This window comes from Anthonomus grandis, chromosome 16 (genome assembly GCF_022605725.1).
Source record: "Anthonomus grandis grandis chromosome 16, icAntGran1.3, whole genome shotgun sequence".
Taxonomy (NCBI): domain Eukaryota; kingdom Metazoa; phylum Arthropoda; class Insecta; order Coleoptera; family Curculionidae; genus Anthonomus; species Anthonomus grandis.
Window position 1 is genome coordinate 19,900,534 of NC_065561.1, and position 16,577 is coordinate 19,917,110.

The following is a 16,577-nucleotide window of genomic DNA, read 5'->3' on the forward strand; positions in this document are numbered from 1 at the left end:
TGTAAAATTTTGCGGAGTTTTCGAAATTGCATTGCGCGGTCATGACGAAAGTAACAGCTCCAATATTCCTGGAATTTTTCTGGGCCTTATCGATTTTGTTTTTGAAATGGATTTAATGTTTAAGGAATATATTGAAAAAAGTACAGTATTTAAAGCAACATCAAAAACAATTCAGAACGATATTTTAGAATCAATGTTAGCCATTGTACATACTCATATAATTAAGGAGATTGGCCAGACAAATTTTGTGGCAATTCAAGTAGATGAGACCACAGACAGCTCCAATAAAACGCAGATAATTGTCATATTACGATATGTATTAACTGGTATTGTACATGAAAGATTTTGGAAATTTGTTAACCCACCAGGTACCACAGCATAACATTTAACTAATGTAATATTGGAAGAACTTCAATTATTAAAAATTAATGAAGCACCTGAAAAATTGATTGCCCAAAGTTACGATGGTGCATCAGTCATGAGCGGTAAACTGGGAGGAGTACAAACAAAAATTAAAGAAATATACCCAAATGCACACTTTATTCACTGCTATGCCCATCAACTTAATCTTATCCTGCAAAAAGCGGCGAGTCAACATAAACGTATAAAAATATTTTTTTTCAAATTTACACGCATTTTCGTCCTTTTTCGACCGATCTCCAAAACGTACGATGGTTCTGGATAGAGTGGTTAAAGTAAGGCTACCTAAAGCTGCACCCACTCGATGGGCTTTCAATACAAAATGTGTTGAAATTGTATACACTTATAAAGATGATTTAAAATCTTGCTTAGAGGAAATTATTGATGAGGAGCAAGATGGTAATATAATAATAATATAAATCAAGCAACTGGTTTAAAAAGACATTTGAAAGATGAGCTTTTTTTTATTTTGGTTGAATTTTTTCGATAAAATAATGCCCCATGTTGATATATTGTTTAAACAATTACAAATGCGAGATATTGATGTCATATCTGTTAAAAATTATATACTGTCTTTTAACAACAATATCCAAATAATTAGAAATACTATATTGGAATCAGAAGAACCAAGCACATGAACAGCAAAAAAAAAAAGAAAAAGTACTACAGCTACAGAGGATCCAAAGCGACGAACTACACTGGAAATTTGTGATATTATTATATCTGAAATAAATCACAGGTTTGATTTCAATGATCATCTCATGATTTTACAGTTATTCTACACAAAGAAATTTGAAGCATACACTTCCAACTTTCCGCAAAATATTTTAAATATAGTGAAGGATCATTATCCCACAGTAAATATTTCCGAACTAAAATCGGAACTTGAAGTCATATATTGTCGTGAGGATTTTCGCAATAGTGCCGGTGCAGTAGCCATACTTCAGCTATTTATTAACATGAATTTGTCTGAAACATTTTTTGAAGCAGTGAAATTATTAAATATTTTGTGCACACTCCCTATGACAACCGTGGAAAGTGAGTGAGATGTTTTTCTACCTTAAAAAGAGTAAAAACATTCCTGCGTAATACGATAAGACAATCTAGACTTGTCTATGTAGAGTGCCTTGTCTATGTTGAGCATCGAGAAAACGCTTGTCAAAAGCATTCCAAAAATCTCGGTAAATATTATTGAGGTTTTATCCAAGTCTGTATTTTTTATCTAAAATATAAATGCTAAAAGATCTTTCAAATACTTTAAAAAATTAATAGCTTGATTTGTTTTTTTTTTATTAGAGTATACTATAAGTTTTCAAACCAAAATGACCCCCCCGAAGATTGACCCACGAGCCGCCACTGGTTATACGACGTTTCTCCTGTCAACTACCTAGAATTAGTAAAATATTTCCATCACTTATACTAATTTCCAATTTGGAAACCTTTTCCCGTTTTCCTCAAAAAAGCAATAGAATTTCGAAAATCGTTTGTAATCGGACGGACACCAGGAAGTTCCACGACTTCACGAAACTAAATTTTGGAAACATCCAAATGGGAAGGATCTAGAGGAATAACATTACTACAGACCAATCAATGATCGTCGACTAAATTCACAATCAGGATCTTCTTTAATGGGTTAAAATCACTGTAAAGTCACATTAAGCCAACCTAAATTGCCTTTCAAATGAAAACTTAACAGTAAAAATACTGCTCAGTTACTGATTGCATTAACCTGAATTTCAGTGATTGGATATCATCTAATTGCATAATTCTTTGTCTCATGATCCTCAGTAATTAGAAGAAATAATCGAATTCTTCCAGGCAGCTGACCTAAAACTTTGTGCACTCTTTTGATCTTAACTGTCTGGAAGAATTCATCAAATTCTTCCAGGCAGTTTTGTTACTGCTTTCTGTCTTAGTGAGATATTTCAAGGCACTCAACTGCCTGAAAGAAATAATCAAATTCTTCCTGGAAGTTGAATTAAAGCTTTGTACACTATTTAGTGTAAGTGATCCCTAAACTGCCTGTGTGGTGTAAATCCAGGTGAATTTGATTCATATTCTAATTCATTTACAGGATTTTAGAAGGTCATTACAAGTTATCCCAAATAAAGTTGCTTAAAAACGCCTTTAATACCCCATTTAGTTTTATACCTTCCACCTTTATACCTACCATTTAGTTTTATATATACAGATCGTGTTTTCGTTCGTTACTTATAGGAAACCGCATAGAGGCGAAATTTTGCAACGTCGCGCCTGTTCGAGTGCCTGCGACAGTATATTTAGAATGGTTAGATTCATATTCATAGTCACTTATTTAGAATAGCTCTGGATTAGATTATATAAGAATAATAAATATACTATTAGTATTTTACTACCTTAGTAATCTACATGCATTAAGGATGCTTAAGGATTAAACCAAAAAAGTGGTTTTTAAACTCATACCTATTATATTAATAATAGATACAAGCTAGACAGAAACAAAAAAAAATATCCATGACTTATTTATCCCACAATCCAAGCTCCTTTAGTTTGGTCTGAAAGTACTGCTGTAGTGTTACGGCACACTCATAGTACCGGGTCTCGGGCGAATTGTACAATTTACAATTGGTAAATATTCGCATCATGTCGGCGATGAAGAGTCGCCTCGAAACGTAATACTTCGCCTTCAGTCTTTCCGTCATCGTTTTTAAATCTGAAACGTTTCATGACATCGGTACTAACCAACAAAACTAAGGAAGAGAATCATGTGATCATCAATCACTTACCCATGGGGTATTTGATGTGGTCGTAATAGTCCGTGACATCTGCTTTGTTCACCGGTTGCCTGAAGGGCCAGGATGCGTCGTGAGCCTTCACCTAAAGAATTCGGTAGAATATAACGATAATTCAATTCTCTAAAATTTACACTGGCAATTAGTATTATTAGAGTTTGCCAAAACCGGTGTACAGATATCCGCTAAACTTTTTTAATTAAATTAAAGTAATTTATCCAGTCATTTGGACCCTTTAAAGAGTCTCGCTCTTTTAAGAATTGGACGGACATTTTCTCTTCTGTCCAGGCAGTTGAAGTCAGTCACTTTTTACCTATTGCAGGAACATAAGCCTGAATCAATTTTAGGGAGTTAGTAACTAATCGTTCAACCTCAACTGCCTGGAAAAAGGACTACTAATGCCTAAAAAGGCTATTTTTGTATTTAATTTAGGCACTTTTTGCCCCTTTCAGGCATTTCAAGTCGTACATGATCCAAATGCCTGGAAAAAGTAAAAAAAATTAATCGAGTGTCTGGAAGAAACACAAAATAACTTTAAAAATATAATGCATATGTTCGTTACATTGTACAGACGTTTTACGTATTTATTTCTTTATTCCAGGCGGTTCAAATATGCTCTTTTAAATTCTTTATTTCCAGGCATTTGAAGGTAGTTTTTTTACTCTGTCAGAGCTCGAAGTGCCTGGAATAGTCAAAAAGTTATCTCGAGTGCCTGGAACAGACGACCCGAACTTCCTGCAAGCAATAGAATAACTGTATGGAAGTAATCGAGGAACAATTTAAAGAAAAATAGTAAAACAATTAAAGAAGACACACTGGACAAGGTACTGGGTAAAATCTCCGTAAAGCGAAGCTTTTGCTGTTTCAGAGTCCCTCCCTCTGATGTTTTTAAAATTATATAACCGGAGGAAAGAGGAGATCAAGGTTTTAAGATGACTGTATTTCAAACGTAAATGATTCTTTGTACAATTTGGGCACGTTCTTCTTCATTTTCGTTGCAATATTATTTGATTTATTTAAGGCTTTTGAAAATTAATCAACACTTCATAGCCGATTGGTATTTGCATCTCTGCAGTCTTCTAAAATCCTAGCAATATAAAAAATGACAACAATGACACAATGAACTCTTGACAATCCCTCAAATTTCAAACCAATTTCCGCCACACATCAAGAATCAATCCAGTTTGGATTTTGGGTAAATTAAAGCACAAATGACACGACTGACAACTCTCTTTGCACCCTTAGCTTGTAGAGGACTGAAGCTTCCGCTGCAGTCTTCTTTGATTTATCCAAGGCTTTTGACTGTGTTAAAGGTCGTCGTCTGATTGATTATTGAGAGATCCTGTGGTGAAGGAAGGTCCAATGAAACGCTTTACCTACTATTTGCTGAAGATGTACGAATTTTAAAGATGAAAATAATATCGAACCCAAATATGCTTGACCAAAATGTATTATTGCGTTACGTTTTATTGCAAACGTGACAATTGGAGACAACTCGGGTGATCCTGCAGGGCATTCAAGGTTACCTTCAAAAATTGAAGCCCAGCCTGAATGCTTAGGTGATATACGGAATAGCATCTCTGAATGAAAGAATTACGAGATATATTCTTCACAATGTCCAGGAACATTTTGAACAGTTGCTCTACTGTTATATGGAAATCAATGGTGGACAATTAATACAATAAAATCCCTAATAAGTGTAGCAGTGGTGCATTAGTCTGAATTTCAACATCAGTTAATTACAAAACCTATTCTTTATCTATGAAAATAGCGCAGGGTATAGATTACACCTTAATCATAGGAGCTCATATAGTTTTCGATATTGGTGTGGTCTAATGGGAAATAAATTAATGAAACTTCAGATGTCCGCACAAAAAGAAATCAAGGGAAAACAAATCGGGTGATCCCGCAGGACAGTCAAGAAAATGCCGCCCAGTCTGAGCGCTTAGGTGATGTATGGATTGGCATTTTGAATGAATTTGCTGTATTTTTGTATAGAAATGAATGGCAGGCAAAAGATTAAGTGCATAATAAGTATAGCACTTGATGCCACACACTTGACTATGTCTCATTGGTCAGAAAAGGAATTCTCATCAAGATAGATTCTGGACTCTGAACTAACTTAGTGTTCTCAAGTATCAGCTTTATTTTTTTGGAACGGATTGTTAGTGCATGATTTAAGGTAACAATAATCTTTACACCCCTTTTCGTTGGTACTTGTTTTAAATGACGTAATATGACAACTCCGTTAAGTTGGTTCCCAGGTCTCTTAAGGGTTCTCGACAAATCAAATTAAAATATAGAAATTCGCCTTTGAATTATTATATTTCACAAGCTGATTTCTGCCTATAAGCACTTTAATGCCCGGTCCAATATTTTCGCAATTTTAGGAACAATAACTCTCTATCAATGGTTTCGCAGGCTCGCTTGAAATTCCAAAACATTACATCAATTATTTTTTGCCTTTTTTTCATATATTCACACTCAGGGTGTTCTATGTAATTCCAGGTAGTTGAGGCAGTCGAACTGCTCTGTTTTCTAATAGAATTTACTGGATTTTGAATCTCCGTCTCAATTCCAGGGTTTCTTTTGGAATCTTAGGCACTTTCGCGATGTGATCTCTATCGCCTCAACTTTTTGATCAAAAATTAAATTTAATTTATAGTTCCACGCAGTTTAGTCAATCGAACATTTCTGTATCCTGGAATTATTCGATTCTGCTCGGAATTCTAAGCGATTAACGAAATTCCGTGACGTGTGGTCTCAAGTGCCTCAAATTCTCGATCCTGGATTTTATGTTATTTAAGTCCAAACAGTTAAAGTACAGTGCAACGATATATTAGAATGGTCACCCGTCAAAACACCAGCATTCCACCAGCAAAACAATGTCATCCACCTTCTATTTACATTGTTTGAGAAGTAAAATGCTGGTGTTTTGACGGGTGACCATTCTAATATATCGTTGCACTGGACTTTACGTGGTCTGAACTGAAATTTTCGGATTTTTTTCATCATTTCACCAGCATCAACGAATTACTTCAATTGCCTGGAAGTAATTCGTCATTTTTCCTTCAACTGCCTGGAAATAACTTGACAATTGTCATTCGCGTGCACTTCTCAAGTCCCACAGGAAGGAAACGACTGCTGCATTCAGCTCTACACCTCTTGAGGATTCCGTCCCTTTTCCCGCAAGTGCTATTCAAGTTGAGGAACAAATATTAGTCATTGGTAGTTAAATCGGGGCTGTACGCAGGACGGTCATAACGATTTCTTGCCCGAATTTGACGGAAAGATCATCGTCAAAATAAAGTCCACCTTAAATGCCCTGCACGATCACCCGATTTATCTCCCCTTAAATGCTCTTCAGGCGAACATTTAAAATCAACAGTTTCATTAATTCATTTCCTTTTAGACCACACAATCTTTTGTAGTTAAAGTGTAACCCATATCTGGAAAATAGGTTTTGTAATTAATTAATGCCGAGGTCCAGGCTAATGCATCACTGCTACACTTATCATACGTTTGATGTTATTGTCTGCCATTCATCTCCATAGAATAATACAGCAATTGGTCAAAGTATTCCCAGATATTGTGAAGAGTATCGGGCGCAATTTGACGGCATTTAGTGGAAATGCCATTCCGTACATCACCTAAGCACTCAGGCTGAGCGGCATTTTCTGAATGAAACTTTCGGGATTACCCGATTTCTCTCCTTGATTTTTTTCGCGGGAACATCTGAAGTACGAGGATCGCCTGCGGTCTCACAACGTTAATCGAGCGATTGTTAATTAAGTACTAAAATTAAAATGCATCGTAGTGGAGTGACATATCTATCGAATTTCATGGTTTTCCCGAGAAGAATATTGTCTGTCCGTTTTACCACTACTAACCCTGAAGGATTTCGTGTAAAAATGCAATACATACCGCATTTAAAACATTCCGAAGCATATTGGTCAACGTATCGATATCTTGCGACTCTTCCAACAGTTGCCCTCGGGTCACCCTGGTGGCTGGCTTATAACCTGTTTCGTCTAGTCCGGGTATCGATTCGACCGGGATACTTTTGACCCCTAAAAAATATAATTAAAACTCAACAAAGATGAACCCAAAAAGTTAAATACCATCTTTGAAAAACGTTATTCCGGGATGCACTTTAGACACCGTTTTCTGCTGCTGATAAATCAGCTGCTTAATGAACTTCTTTTGTCTCTGAAGCACGCTAGTCGCCTGGGTGTAGATAATTTTCGGGTTTAGTTCGCAGTGCATCAAGGTCGCCGCCTCGTATTCTTTAATGTAGCCTTGATACACTGATGGACTCAGTTTGATGTGATCGGAAAAGCCTTGACGTTCAAAGTAACCTAGAATATATAATTTAACAGTAAGAGAATCATATTCACTGCGGTGTAATTTACCAATGGCCTCCTTATCGGCGAAGGTCAAGCAATGATAAATACCCTTGGACACGTGATAATCTTTCAGATGGTTCATCATGTGGGTGCCGTAACCTTTAATTTGCTCGCGCGATACTAAAGCGCAAAACACGATTTCGGTGAAACCTTGCGTGAAAAATGGTCTGAAGCATATTCCTCCGATTGGCTGATTGTTTTTTATAAGGGCGATAGTTCGGTGTTTGCTGTAATAAGAACTGTTAGAGGTACTATATGCTACTATAGAGGTACTTACGGATCGAACAATAATAGAGAAATGTACTCCGGTGGCATCCGGGGTAGTTGATGAGAAAATACGTTTTTTAAACCCACCAGCCAGATCATGACTTGTTTGGTGACCGGTTGGGTGAGGCTGTTTCCTATTAAATGAAGTTGAATGATTCCGTTCTTTTCTTCCAGTTTGGGAGCTTCGTCTGTCGCTGCAGTTGTTTCGGAGAATACCAGCTGTATAGAGTTATTATTGGATTATTAACGATTTCAGATGCAGAAATTATTTTTTTAATAAGTACTTAGACTTCAGAGGCCTTAGACTATTTAAATATAACTCAAATAGCAATTTTTTGTTTGGTTAGCAGTCCTTGTTTGTCCAGAAAGTCTTTAGGTCCCGTTACACCACCTTTTCAGTTGTCTTTTCAAATACAGAGTATGGAATAAAATAAAACTGGTAAACCAGAGTACTGTCCTGCTTTTGTACGTCCTCTAAATCGCCCGTTTGTTCTCATAGTATACCCATGAAAGTCAGAATTTGTTTTTATGAAATTTGTCTGCAGTTTTATACACACTAGTTTCGATTGCTCAAAATATTTAAGTTGGTTAATTTTTATGAATGAACTTTCATGGATTTTTACTAAATTCGCTGATTGAACTATTTAATAAAAAAAATTAATCCTGTGACTCAAAATCTACTAACAAGAGTGTTTTTTTTCTCTCTCTGTTGCATGGTACGCAAGTAATTCAAATTAAAATATTCTTCCAGGCAGTTGAGTTTTAGACTCTCTTTTTTCTCTCTATCACATGGTACTGAAGTGATTCAACTGCCTGGAATAAATTAAATTATTCTTCCAGGCAGTTGAGTCATAGACTAATTCCACTTTCTCAATAAAGATCTCATTGAAAACGCAATTAAAACTGAAGTTCAATAACTTCATTAAATCTGTCTTCTATCTGTGAATTGTGGCTAACTTCAGGCGTGTCGGCCAGCGCCATCTATGTACTTAAAAGAGAAGCTCCTATAAAATCTACCTGTTTAACAATCGAGGGTAGAAAACTGTATTTAGATTGAAGGAACCGTACTGAAAACCGCAAATTGTTTAAAGTATTAAAGTTCTTAAATTTTTGGGAATGAGTATTGTGTACAGGTTTTCACTAGGTGTAAAATCATCGATTGAACTATTTTATATTAATATAGAAAAAAAAATAATCGTGGGATTCAGAATCTACTAAGAATAATAATAAAGCTTTATCTACCACTCTCAATATAAGAGTCTCTTTTCTCTCGCTGTCTGTCACACGGTTATTTGCACTCAATTACATGGAATAAATTAAAATATTCTTCCAGGCAGTTGAATTATAAACTAATTGCAATTTCTCAATAAAAATCTCATTGAAAACGCAATTAAAACAATTACTCTATTAAATCTGTTCTCTGTGACTTTTGGCTAACTTCAGGCGTGTCAGCCAGCGCCATCTGTGTATTTAAAAGAGAAGCTCCTATGAAATCTTTCTATTTAACAATCGAGAGTAGCAATGTTCAAAGTTGTTTCAATTTTTAAGAATAAGAAATCTGTGCCCGGGCTTTCATTGGGTGTAAAGTACTCTTTATTAAATATAGTTTTAATTGCTTTATTTTCTAACCTTTGTAATTTATTTAAATCATTTTCACTGGTATTTCCATAACGTGGGATTAGATGTGGTCCTATAAAGCTGTTGTGCAATTTTAATAATGTCCACGTGTTAATTTTTTTCCCTGTTTGCTGTCTTTTTCCAGTAGAGTATGATCGCAAGTTCTTATGATATACACCTCAGAATCCCATTTTCTTAAATTCTTTTATTAACAATTGTATGTACACTGTATCAAATGCTTTTTGGAGGTCAACAGGCAGTTGAATTTGAATCTCTTTTCTCTCTCTGTTACATGGAAATTAAGTATATATTCAATAGCCTGGAATAAATTAAAATATTCTTCCAAGCAGTTGAATTATATACTAGCTCCAATTTTTTGATAAAGATCTCGTTAAAAACGCAATTAAGACTGATGCCAATAACTCTCCTTTAGATGTGAATGGTTGCTGACTTCAGGCGTGTCAGCCAGCGCCATCTATATATTTAAAAGACATGTCCCAACGAAATCTTTCTGTTTAACAATCGAGGATGGAAGATAACCATGCAATTTTAACCAAAATAAGATACAGTGTACATTTAGCACATAAATAGTAAAATAATAGGTAATAAAACACTATAGCCATAACAAATATCTAGTAACACGCATGTCTATCAGCAGATAGATTCACAGTCCAATGATGTATATCATATACATTATGTATATATAATGTATATTATCATATACATTATACATTAATGTATATCATTAACAAATAACTATTGAGCAATTTCTTTGTTAAACACCTTTAGTAAAATCCTGGAAAATGGAATAAAAGCTAGAATGATAGATTCATAGACAACACTTACAATCAGTATGGATTTCAAAAGAAAAGCTGCACTTCGGGATTAATAATAGATCTACTAGATGACATAACAGGAAAATTCCATAGGAGCTTCTCTTTTAAGTACATAGATGGCGTTGGCTCACACGTCTGAAGTTAGCCACATTCATAGATAGAGGAGAGATTTAATGGAGTTATTGGACTTCAGTTTTAATTGCGTTTTTAATGAGATCTTTATTGAGAAAGTGGAACAAGTTTATAACACAACTGCCTGGAAGAATATTTTAATTCATTTCAGGCAGTTGAATCAATTCAGTACCATGTAACAGAGAGTGAAAAGAGATTTTTGATTCAATTGCCTTTATTGAATCAAAATTTTTAAACTTTAAGTAAAAAAAACTTTATTTTTAAAGTTCTTTGTCAATACCTACAATTACTAAAACTATGACAATCCTTCATTGCAATAAAAGCTAGAATGATAGAGAATTAATAGGCAACACTTTCAAATTTGGCATCAATTAGTACGGTTTTCAAAAGGAAAGCAGCACTCTAAGAATAACAATAGATCTACTAGATTTCATAACTAGTAAGATAGATAAAAACAGGTACATAATAATTATGTCTGTTGACCTGCAAAGAGCATTTGATACAGTTTACATAATTTTTTTATTGAAAAAAAATTAGGAAAATGGTCTTTTTTCGAACGTACTCTACTGGACTTGGACAGCATTAAAATAACACAATAGCGTTATAGAACCACATCTAAGGTATCTGATCCCAATTTACGGAAATACCAGTGAAAACAATTTAAATAAATTAAAAAGGTTAGAAATCAAAGCAATTAATACAAACTGTATTTATAATAAAGAGCACTTTACATTTTACGAAAGGCTGGACACAGATTTCTCATTCTTAAAAATTAATCAACTTAAATACTTTAAGCATTTTAAATTAGTCTACGGAATTATTAGTGATTGAAGGGTGGATGTCTTATCCTGTTCCCATCATCCAAGGGGGACACAACAAGACTGAGTTGTGTCTAATTACTCGAAAGACCAAATCAATATGATTAAAAAATAAAACACCACTTGTACAACATAATATGTACACATTTAATAAACAAATTTTACTCACTTACTGATTTCAGTCATTATATACACTGTACAACTTCTTTTTCTTTACATTGCTTCAACTTCACTCAACAACAAGACACTATTGACATAATAAAGGCCGCCATTTTGCTTCCATTCCATAACTTGGGTTAAACGAATTAATACGTTTAAGTATTTAGGCCACAGAGAACTTCAACACAAACCAATTGATATGAGACAGTACAGAGAGACTATATCATTAATTAAAGCAACCTTTTTTTCTTACAAGGGCCATTTTTTAAATTGACACGTTGTAAAACCAGAGCAGAGAGACCAGGCGGCGCAACTTTCGTTCAACAACAACTACATACTACGACTGACCCAATTTCTTTCTCCCATCAGCCTCAGGTGCGCTGTCGGCTCGGTAATCTATTTTTAGAGTTTAAAGCGGTGTTGCAAGTTTTGTTTAAAATTTAGGTTCTTTACAGAAAGGAAATTAGTAAAGCGGTGTTGTTGTGAGTTTTCACAACAGTGGTAACGAGCTTCTCTTTTAAGTACATAGATGACGCTGACTGACACTCCTGAAGGCAGCCACAAGTCACAGATAGAGAAGAGAGTTATTGCACCTCAGTTTTAATTGCGTTTTTAATGAGATCTTTATTGAGAAAAGAGAGAAAAAAGAATCCAACTCAACTGCCTGGAAGAATATTTTAATTTATTCCAGGAAGTTGAGTGCAATTAACCATGTGTCAGAGAGAGACAGCAAAGAGACTCTGAGAGTGGTAGATAAAGCTTCATTATTATTCTTAGTAGATTCTGAGTCCCACGATTAATTTTTTTTATATTAATATAAAATAGTTCAATCAGTGATTTTACACCTGTAAACAGAATACTCATTCCTTCTTGCAGTTTTCAGTTCTAAATTCAGTTTTCTACTCTCGATTGTTAAACAGAAATATTTTATAGGTTCTCTTTTAAGTACATAGATGGCGCTGGCTGACACGCCTGAAGTTAGCCACAAGTCACATATAGAGAAGAGAGTTATTGCACCTCAGTTTTATTTGCGTTTTCAATGAGATCTTTATTGAGAAAGTGGAAAGTTATAGACTAATCTATAACTCAACTGCCTGGAAGAATAATTTAATTTATTCCAGGCAGTTAAATGACTTAAGTACCATGTGACAGAGAGATAGAGAGACGAGATTCTAATTCAACTGCTTCTAAGAATATTATAACTTATTTCCATGCAGATTTTATAGTGATAGAAACATAAGTTATTTGAATTACCTGCAGAACTTAACAAAGTATTTAAAGGAGCCCCAAATTGGAGCCTTGGAGGACTCCTTGTGCTAGTATAAATATCAGACTTAGTTCCCCTGAATTCAACATATTGCTTGCTGCCTATCATTTAAAGAGACGAATATTTTTATAGAGAGAGAATTTACTATCTGACTATGCTGCTACTTTATGAAATCCCTCTCCAAATCAGTATAAACTGTCCTCATTTATTAAAAGCATCCTGTACATATTGGCAAACTGTTATTAAGTTGGTTAACGTTGATTTTTTCGGGAAAAATTATGTTGACATACTATACTTTACTTCATCATTGAATCAATCAAATAAGATAGTTTCAAAAAGTTAGAGAAATAGTTGAAAAGTGTTGCCAAATGTTGATTAATTCAAATTACTTACATCGGTGCCGGTCATATAATTAGGATCGTCAATAATCCTCGTGATTTCGTCCACAGTTTCTTGAGGAAGATCCTCAAACACTTCGTCCTGGGCGAGTTTCTTCCTTTTCACTTCCCTCTGGGGAGTTTCGGTGGGTCTCAGTGCCTTGCCTATAAAACATAAATTAAAATATAAAATTATTCAAAAGCTTTGGAGGTATACCTGAGGCAACCGTGACAGTCGTAAATCCGTCCTTCCCTAAAGTACCCCCGGTAAGTTTCTCGAACTCTCCCTTTTTAGCTGTGGTGATACCTAAATGATTGAGTAGTACAAAATGTTACAAAGCATGACCTAATTTACCCCGATTAGTCTTAACCGCTTCCAAAGGAAAACTGACGGGTTGCGCAACGAAATCTGGATCCCAAATGGCCGAATTCGGGGAGTAAATCTCCTCCTCCAGTTGATTAAGAAAAGGAGGAAAGTTGTTCAATAACATCACCCTTCGCTCTAAAAGGTCCTTCTAAAGATACCTCTCTATTAAATCTTAACTTATCTCACCTGGTGTCATTGTTTCTTTTTCCAAATAAAATTGATCCATCATTTGTTTCCTGATATACTTAAAGACACTTTTGAGTAATCTTCGACCGAAAACGTCGACTGTGTCATAATGGGGCAGCGAGTCACAAAACGAGGGCACATAACAAAACATCAACCATCTAAAATCAGTTCAAGTATATAAATATTTAGTATAAAAACCGCATTATTAGATTGAATAATATGGAAGAAAAGCAGCGATTTTTCAAAAGAATTTATCAAATATTTGAATTGTAGTAATCGAGATTAAAAATTAAAAAATTCTATAAATTCCGTGTCATTTAACAATAAGACCAATAAATTATACAAAGTTACCTTTTGCTATTAGGAATAAAAAAATACATACCTAGTGTACTCGATAGTGTACAAAGTGGCCTCCTCCGGACTGACGATATACTTCTGACTGCTCGGTGTAGGGAAATCCCAAGTGTTCAAACAGTGAAACAGTATCTTAACCAGTTCGTACATGTGCTTCAGCTCCTGCCCAATATGCGAGTACTTATACACTAGTAAGTTAGTAACGGCCTTTTGAATGCTAGGGGTTTCGAAGGGCGGTTGACCCACGGGACCCTCGATAACCGGTTTTTCACGAGTCAAAACGCAGTGCCTTAACAACTGGAAATAATGTTTACGCACGTTATTTAAATCTTAAAAAATGTTCAACATATCCCATATAGTAGTCTCACCTTATAAAAATACAGGTAAACCTTCTTATTTTCCGGGTTCTCTTGCCTTTGCATTGCTGAGTATAAGATGTCCACGTCGATCATCATGCTTAAAAGCCAATTAATGGTGTCTGAAGGCATGGATCTTAGATGGGAAACATGGTGTTCTAAAATGTTTATAAATATATAAAAAGTCTAAAATAATCAGCTAATTTTACCTAAGCTATGTTCACATTTGCAAGGGTCCTCGAAGGCAGGGGCTGGCAATGGAACTTCGGACTTTTCAGGTCTTTTCCATCCGATACATTCACACCCGGCAACCTGAAAAGAGTTCGGTCAATTAAAGAGTTAAGATATCGAGGTTCAACTTGAAATTTCACGTTACTCTTTGGTTATATAAGTAATATAAGGTTGTCAACTTATCCTATAGATACTTTCCGAATACCTTGATTTTGCAACAAAAGCAGTGTTTAATGTTCAATTCTTGAATATCTTCTTTCTATATATTAATTAAAAATTAAACACTAATTAATATACTAGCAAAATATTATCAGTGCAACATTTTCAGTTTAAAGAAAAGAAGAAAGAAAATGTGCTATATTACGTAAGACAACAAAATCTTGTGTACAAGCATCCTAAAAACTAAAAAATTCCAAATTTACTTTAAATTTCAAATTTCAAACAAACATAACATCTAAAACACTTTACCATAACATTTACACACATTACCAAAATTAATCATAACAAAACAGATTGAGAAAAAAAAAGCATCTTTTTGATAAATTTCATTAAAAAATAAGTAAAGCTGTCAATAAAACAGAATTTAGAAGAAGTAAATTAAATTATTTAACAGGAAACAAAACTAAAACACTAAAATGATGTCAGAGCACAGGTTAAAAGGTATCATTGAAAAAATCGTCAAGGCTATAATATGCCCTGGATAATAAAAGTGATTTTAATTCTTTTTTGAATCTCTTAACTTCTAAAATTTGTCTGATACATAGAGGAACATGGTTGTAAATTTTTTTGCTAAGGTATATAAGTGAGTTCTTGGTGAGGGAGGATGTAGGGATTGGTAAGGGAAAATCGTTAACCTGGCGAGTCATATGACCAGTGTTAGAGGGAGGTTTAGGACATTTATGAATAAGAGTAGCTGTTTCTAAGATAAAAAGAGAAAAAAGAGTTAGGATTTTTTGAGATATAAAGAGAGGTTTACAAGAATCTCTTTTTTGAAATAGAAATTATAATATGTTCATACTGAATATTAATTAGAATTTCTTCTTGACTACATGACTGGTTAAATAAATATTTCTGGAGATTTAGTGTTTTGAAGTAAAAAACTGAGACAAACTTTGTAAATTATTCTTTTGTCAATTGCAGTCTTATTACTAATTTGTGGTCATGTTAAATGACTTACTTACTGTGATACTGCTTTTGGTTTATATTGAGCGATACAGTGTGTGTGTGTGTGATAATTTTCACTAAGCTCGGATGTAACCTATTGTATGTTTAACACTACAATGTTAATTGAGTCCAATGATAGATAAATCAATAAAATGAATGAGTAATTACAGTTCAAATTGAGTTTTATTCAAGTTAATACCTGACATTTGGAGTAGACGGAGAGCCTTTGCAGTTTTCCGCTCAAAGGAATCTTCATGATTTGCTGCTTTTTTAGTCGAATTCTTTGCAAATTGTTCCATCGGCTCGCATGTTCCTCTTTCTTTTTCTCGTCATACGTTGAACACTCTCCCATTTGGTTTGAGGCAGTCGCTTCTTCATTATCCATGGATTATCTAAGAACAATTATGAAAGTATAATATATAATAAAGTTGTTATAACACCCTTAGGCAATGTAAATATGAATAAAGGGCTGACATATTATATAGGGAACTTTAAAACCTACTGTTGGTTTAAATATTACCTAATTTTTACTCTTTTAGGTTGAATTTTATTTAATAATTATATTATTGTTTACGTTCCCAATAGATTGGTCAAACATTAAAATCAGCTGAGTGTGACATTGACATAAAGTGCGCACGTCAATGTCAAACTTTAGTGTTGTCATTTTCTTAAGTCGCTTTCACACGCGTTAATTTTCCCGCCAAATTCAAATTTAAAAACTGAGGCAACCTTGGCTCTGAAGCAACTAAATTCTTAGGAGACTTTTATGCCCTACAAAACTACATCTTATTCCTTTGGACATTTTCTCTTTATTAAGGCAGCTAAGTAATGTCGAACTCATCTTAGAAA

At 34.4% G+C, this 16,577-nt stretch overlaps 1 protein-coding gene across 2 annotated transcripts; it reads right to left on the reverse strand.

Annotated features, from left to right (window-relative positions):
* Positions 1–2,844: 2,844 nt before the first annotated feature.
* LOC126745802 (histone acetyltransferase KAT2A) lies at positions 2,845–16,353 on the reverse strand. Of its 2 annotated transcripts, none has more exons than XM_050453808.1 (15): positions 16,249–16,353; positions 15,928–16,120; positions 14,543–14,645; positions 14,346–14,491; positions 14,006–14,274; positions 13,624–13,781; positions 13,426–13,572; positions 13,288–13,377; positions 13,087–13,235; positions 7,875–8,083; positions 7,604–7,824; positions 7,313–7,549; positions 7,116–7,261; positions 3,186–3,276; positions 2,845–3,112 (listed from the first exon to the last, which is right to left on the reverse strand). In XM_050453808.1, the coding sequence occupies exons 2-15, from the start codon at positions 16,111–16,113 to the stop codon at positions 2,919–2,921; spliced, it is 2,346 nt and encodes a 781-aa protein (XP_050309765.1). In that variant the 5' UTR covers positions 16,114–16,120; positions 16,249–16,353; the 3' UTR covers positions 2,845–2,918. The 2 variants fall into 2 exon arrangements, with proteins under 2 accessions (XP_050309765.1, XP_050309764.1); XM_050453807.1 differs by having other exon boundaries at positions 16,231–16,316.
* Positions 16,354–16,577: the final 224 nt, after the last annotated feature.

What these genes read in the sequence shown, in the direction of transcription:
- LOC126745802 (XM_050453808.1), bottom strand. Translation starts at nt 16,113, where the DNA reads ATGGATAATGAAGAAGCGACTGCCTCAAACCAAATGGGAGAGTGTTCA. An exon ending in TTTACCTGTATTTTTATAAG is followed by an intron (nt 14,275 to 14,345) that starts GTGAGACTACTA and finishes CATTATTTCCAG; the next exon opens with TTGTTAAGGCACTGCGTTTT. An exon ending in AATAACGTTTTTCAAAGATG is followed by an intron (nt 7,262 to 7,312) that starts GTATTTAACTTT and finishes TATATTTTTTAG; the next exon opens with GGGTCAAAAGTATCCCGGTC.